This window comes from Camelina sativa, chromosome 15 (genome assembly GCF_000633955.1).
Source record: "Camelina sativa cultivar DH55 chromosome 15, Cs, whole genome shotgun sequence".
Lineage (NCBI taxonomy): Eukaryota > Viridiplantae > Streptophyta > Magnoliopsida > Brassicales > Brassicaceae > Camelina > Camelina sativa.
Window position 1 is genome coordinate 22,530,275 of NC_025699.1, and position 6,190 is coordinate 22,536,464.

General features: G+C 36.5%; 2 protein-coding genes across 2 annotated transcripts; one reads left to right on the plus strand and one right to left on the minus strand.

The window, feature by feature from the left end:
• Positions 387-1,287, plus strand: LOC104747327 (nuclear transcription factor Y subunit B-7). Its single transcript, XM_010468948.1, has one exon. It carries the CDS (start codon positions 436-438, stop codon positions 1,081-1,083), a length of 648 nt encoding a protein of 215 aa, XP_010467250.1. The 5' UTR covers positions 387-435; the 3' UTR covers positions 1,084-1,287.
• On the minus strand, positions 1,585-5,983 carry LOC104748683 (NAD-dependent malic enzyme 1, mitochondrial-like). Its single transcript, XM_019237397.1, has 15 exons — positions 5,824-5,983; positions 5,669-5,729; positions 5,116-5,219; positions 4,957-5,040; positions 4,512-4,618; positions 4,168-4,279; positions 3,844-3,957; positions 3,629-3,694; positions 3,245-3,317; positions 3,066-3,152; positions 2,856-2,910; positions 2,684-2,755; positions 2,301-2,363; positions 2,094-2,208; positions 1,585-1,840 (listed from the first exon to the last, which is right to left on the minus strand). Exons 1-15 carry the CDS (start codon positions 5,944-5,946, stop codon positions 1,766-1,768), a joined length of 1,311 nt encoding a protein of 436 aa, XP_019092942.1. The 5' UTR covers positions 5,947-5,983; the 3' UTR covers positions 1,585-1,765.

Here is a 6,190-nt window from a genome sequence, read left to right on the forward strand (position 1 = left end):
ATGCAGAAATATATTTAGTATGGGGCACTAGTGTAACTATATTAATTAAATTAGAGGGCACTTAACTAAATTTTACACTATATATTTGAAGAAAATTGAAAAAATAGAGTGGGGCACATGCCACACCCAAGCTCTACCTGCGTCCACCACTGGGTTAGAGGTCTATTTGTCAAGAACAAAATAGGAAAATAAAAATTCAAAAACACTATTTGATGACAATATTTTACATGATTGCTATTTTCTTACTCTTCATTCTTGTTTGGCAAATCATCTAAAAAAAAAGAAAGAGAGCGAGTCGCATGGAGTTCCAAATTTGGTTGGCAAGGTATCCATAAATAGACAAGTTGCCTAGTTTCATGCACTAAACTTAACCATAAAATCAGATAGATCACATGGTTGCATCAATCATAAAAACAAAGAGAAAGGAAGAGAGTTATGACTGAAGAGAGCCCAGAAGAGGATCATGGGTCTCCTGAAATAGCCGAAACGAATCCAGGAAGCCCTTCTTCAAAGACCAACAACAACAACAACAACAAAGAACAAGATCGGTTCCTTCCCATTGCTAATGTCGGAAGGATCATGAAAAAGGTTCTTCCCGGTAACGGAAAGATCTCGAAAGACGCCAAAGAAACCGTTCAAGAATGCGTCTCGGAGTTCATCAGTTTTGTCACTGGTGAAGCTTCTGATAAGTGTCAGAGAGAAAAGAGGAAGACCATCAACGGAGATGACATCATTTGGGCCATTACAACTCTCGGATTCGAAGACTACGTGGCTCCATTAAAGGTTTACCTCTGCAAATACAGAGACACCGAGGGAGAGAAAGTTAACAGCCCAAAACAGCAACAACAACAACAAAGACAACAGCAACAACAGATTCAACAACAGAACCATCATAACTACCAGTTCCAAGAACAAGACCAGAACAACAATAACATGTCATGTACTAGTTACATCTCTCATCATCATCCTTCTCCATTCCTACCCGCCGATCATCAACCATTTCCCAATATTGCTTTCTCTCCTAAATCATTGCAGAAACAGTTCCCCCAGCAGCATGATAACATTGATTCCATTCACTGGTGAGATACTTTCGTTTTTATTTTTTTTTCTTTTTCTTTGTTCTTTCTATAAATTATATGCTTTCTTTACCTTTTTGTGAGTACAATCTTGATCCTTATATAACAAACTGTTGCTATATAGACACATTAGATACGTACATCGATCTTGATATTTTCAGTATTACCCATGTCATGATTTTGTGTAATAGAATGAATACTTATTCATATATTTTTCGGATAAAACTGAATCACACCACAGGAATATGTAGCAAGTCAGATACACAACTAACTGGGGTTCATATGGTGAATATTTGGTTTAACCCACGGTAAGTATAAATCTAATTCAGTGTTGATAATCCAAAACTTTGAACCTTTTTTACCAAGAAAGTGATACCTATCACCTTACTATTTGAAAGTTACCAAAAATGTTATACCTGATAAAGTATCACTAGAGAATAGCTGCATGCATTCTCATGTATCTCGAACTAGTTGATTTTGGGAAATCATTTGTTGACACTAAAGAGAATGGTGTTCATTGTTCATCTGAATCTGATCGAGTAAGAAGAACCCAAATAATCAACATTTTTTTTTTTTACATAAAAACAAGAGAGCAGCGACTATGAATCTGCTTGGGTATGAAGCAACCACATTATGAATTTTTACATATAAATAAGAGAAAGTAGACTAATTCATTTTGGGAACCAGATTTAGTCATCTTTGTAGACCAAAGTCGGATACTCTGGACTCCACATGTTGTTTTCCACGTACTCCATCAGCTCCTCCTGCGAAACGCACAACACAGCGTCAACATAATTAACATTTCGGCTTAGTTTTTGGTTGGTCTTTATATTCTCTAATGGAAAGAAATCAGGTAAGCACTATTCTTTTACTAGCATATAACCAAACTCATATACATTCTATGCAGAATACGATTTGATCATCAGGAGTTCCAAATAGACCAGAGACGTTATTTCAACGTCTTTTCTCTTCCCCATAGTTTCTAATTATACTATAGATGATCATAAGCTGAATTACCTCACTAAGCTTTTGGAGCTCTCGAGCGTCCATTTCCCTATATCCGCCGACCAGATCCTCCTCAATCGCTTCCTTAATCACCGCAGCTGCTATACTTTTTGTTATGTCTCGTATCCTGCAATTTCGATTCCACAAACCAGATATAACAACATCTCTATCAAAACCCTTTTCTTATGCAACACGAAGAATGTGCTTTTATTGTGTCACCTTGATATTGGAGGATATATAATCCCCTGTAGCACTTCTTCTTCGCTCATGTATGCTGCTAGGCTGCAGTTGTTTAGCGGAACAGTGTCATGATTCAACATTCATAAAATACGGGAATTGATTTAAATCAGTGTCTTCTTATATAAGAAAATCTACATCAACTAGTGTACGAAACCTCAACCATACTTTGGTCACTTTCTCGTGGGTGCAGATATGTTACAGTCCGTGACATCAGCCAAATACGTGATTGATAATTTATTTGCACACATTATTTATAATTCTTTGAATTTGGTCCATATTTATAGATATCATGATACTCACTTAGCTTAAATAAAGATAAAATCAGTAAAAAATTAATGCAGTAGATAAGGAAAAGAGCTTACCACTCAGATGCGGCCTGAAGCATACCATCCGAGACGATGGGAGCACCAGATAGAAGAGTACCAAGTCCAATACTACATAAAAGTTTACAAGATTATAATTTTTTTTTCTTTTCAGGATGTTATTAATCCACCCAGTCAAGAGTGTATGCAATTTTATCCGACGAAAACTAACCCCGGAAATAGGTACATGTTGTTTCCCTGGTTGCAATGTCCTATTTGACCATTCCCTGCCACCAAAAATGTACTATTATATTAAACCAAAGCCTTACAGAGAACAAATATCTAGTAAGGTCAATTTATTACATTACTGAAAATAAAGGAGCAGTTAGGATTTTCTTCCCATAAGAAAAATGTGTACAACAAATCATGCAGTGGTACATACCAAATTCCACATTCTTGAATGGGCTTCCACTTGCAAAAATCATATTCTCGCCTAATATAGAAAATGCATCTTGAGGCGTGCATTCAGCTGTAATTTTAAGCATAAGTGACTATATCAATTCTGACAAGAATCACAAATAACTACAAACCATCTCAATGCAAACGAAGGGAACAAATTACCGTTTTTTGTAGGGTTCGACATTGCAAAAATAGCAGGTCTTGTCGAGGTTGAACCTTTCATGGCTTCTAAAACCTTAAACACAATATCCCAACAATGACTTCCATATGTCAGATTCATGCAAGCAAGACGCACCAAAACTTCTTACAGCATTATGAATCATGCAAGCAAGACGCACCATTGCATCTTACGGCACTATGACCTATGCTACAGTCGACTTGCTCATTCATCTAAATAGCAGTTACCATGGAAACCAGATTATGAGGGCAGTGGTGAGTGGTCACTAAGAAATACGATATTTCATTTGCTCGCTTATCTAATTAGCTAAATCAATGATTCTGTTGCATAGCATTAGATATGTTTAGGCGTTTGGCAGCTTTCCTTACCTCTTTTGAGAATAACCCTCCAACGGCAGATAAACCAAGAAGCACATCAGGTTTAACTTCACGGACCTAGCCACCAATGAAACAGAAAACCGTTAGTTTCTTACTAGTATTAAGCAGGAAAACATTTTAAGGGAGAATTTCTATCAAACACCAGACCCATTGCCAAATTAGATATCGAATACTGGATGGATATATTGATAAAAAGAATCACAGACCACTTCCACAAGAGTTGCTCCTTCTTTTAATCCCTGACGCTCCATTTCTTTAGTCTTCCTAGCAAAAGGCTGAGCCTCTGGGTCAATATTTTCTCGTCCTTCAGTGATAAGACCCTGACTTAAGTGCAACAAAAAGAGTTAACAACTTCAGCTCCTTAAGCTATTGGACCAAAAGGTCCAAAACACACGACAAAACAAAAGGGATGATGAAGTATTTGGCAAGCAGTAAAGGAAACCAGAGGGAAATCGCTTGAAAGGGTTAAAACATCTTATCAGCTCCCTAAGCTGAAAATCAATCACACCACTATATAATAATAAATATACCTGAGCATCAACCACCCAAAATTGACTTTGTGCACTATCAAATGCAGTTTCAGTATTTCCCAACATCCGCGCCATTGTCTTCCTTGCAGCGTTCAGAACACCGATTCCGGCACTGCAAAAATCAAAGATTTTTACAAGGAAACTCAATATTCTGACATAACTATTCTAAGTTGACTTATGCAGTGATGCAGCTGAAAGTTTCCACCTGTTAAATCCCTTCAAACAATCCTCGGCCAGTAAATAAATATACAATAATACCAAGACCAATTTTTTACAAATACAAATCTCTGGTAAACTAGGACCGTCCAGGAAAGACTAGAAAATAGCAACAGAGAATAGCTTACCTTCCAGCGCCAGTAACAACAATCTTCATCTTAGGAAAATCAATCATAGGCCGCCCCTGTGCTCTAACTGCTCCAAGAAGACCAGCGATTGCAACCCCTGCAGTCCCCTAAGCCAGATCATGAAAACATATTAGTCAAAACATAAAAAACAAGAGTTTTGTATCAACATTTAGATTTCCAAAACCCCTTCTTATTATCTGTTTTAATGGATCTGATTGTATGAAAAAGATTAAGAACAACAAACGATAAAATGATGGTTAGAGCACATAATATATGATATTTTTAAAATAATAGTGCCTAATTATGCCTAATTATTTTAACATTGTAAGTGCTCCAGCAAAGGCCAGGCAAACTTAACTGACACACTGACCTAATATAATAATTCAGAGCTATATAATTGTATTTCATCTTGACAAGAATCGTTCTATGGCGGAAGACTCATTACCTGGACATCATCATTGAACATTCGATTGGTGTATCTATACCTCTCCAATAATTTGAAAGCCCACTTGCTCTGGAAATCCTCAAACTGTGGGTACAAACACATTAAAGTTTCATAATAAGAAACATTTGATATACCAAAGATCTATGAAGCATCGGTTACCTGCACAATAACATGTGGCCACCGGGTATACACTGCCTCCATAAATTCATCAATAACAGATATATACTCGTCATCCTCTAAACGACGTTGCTGCAGACCCAAATCTGTCAAAATAAAACCACACACAGTAAGAACGATTACATGACAGAGGATAAGCTATTCTCGTTCATGTCTCTGAACGATTGGAAATCCCTAAACCATGAAAGAAAAAAATAAAATGTCGGACAACCAAATTATGTTGTTTCAAAGACAAAGAAAAAAAGACATAAATGATATGACAGACTTTTACACAATACTATAAAGACCTTTGACATTTTAATATATGTATGTATGCATACACAAAACTCAACTATGCATTCTTTACCTCATTATGTAAAGAGATTAAGAGACAGATAATAAATATGCTTCACCATACTAAAATCGCAAACATCAGCAAACAGTTATATTATATTGTATGTAGTAGGAAAGAAGAACGCCGTTAAAATATTAATCCTATCGTAGTCATCTTATGATAATGGACTTTATAAAGGTAAGAGGGGGAAATGAATCTTACACATGGGGTCCTTGAGTAGTTTTTCATTGTTCGTTCCAACATCAATCATGACAGGTAGTACCTAAACCAGCATGTGCACGCTAGTATTGTATCACATCATCATAGAGAAAAATAGAGATGGGGAGGAATAAGAAAATATTAGATGGTGCAAGTACCCGTTGAGGATTTATTCCAGCTGCGGCAACGTATAAATCAAGCTTCCCTACAGCAATTCCAATTCCATGAACACCTAGATCTCCAAGACCCAAAATCCGGCTTCCATCGGTAACAACAATCATATCAACCTAAATGTATAGCAAAACGTTATATCAGTAAACAAATGGTCACTAGAAGATATACCAGTTTCTTGGAATACAAAAAGAGAAAGAGGGTAGAATGGGTTGAATCAGTCAGCCAAACACAGTANGAGGATAAGCTATTCTCGTTCATGTCTCTGAACGATTGGAAATCCCTAAACCATGAAAGAAAAAAAAATGTCGGACAACCAAATTATGTTGTTTCAAAGACAAAGAAAAAAAGACA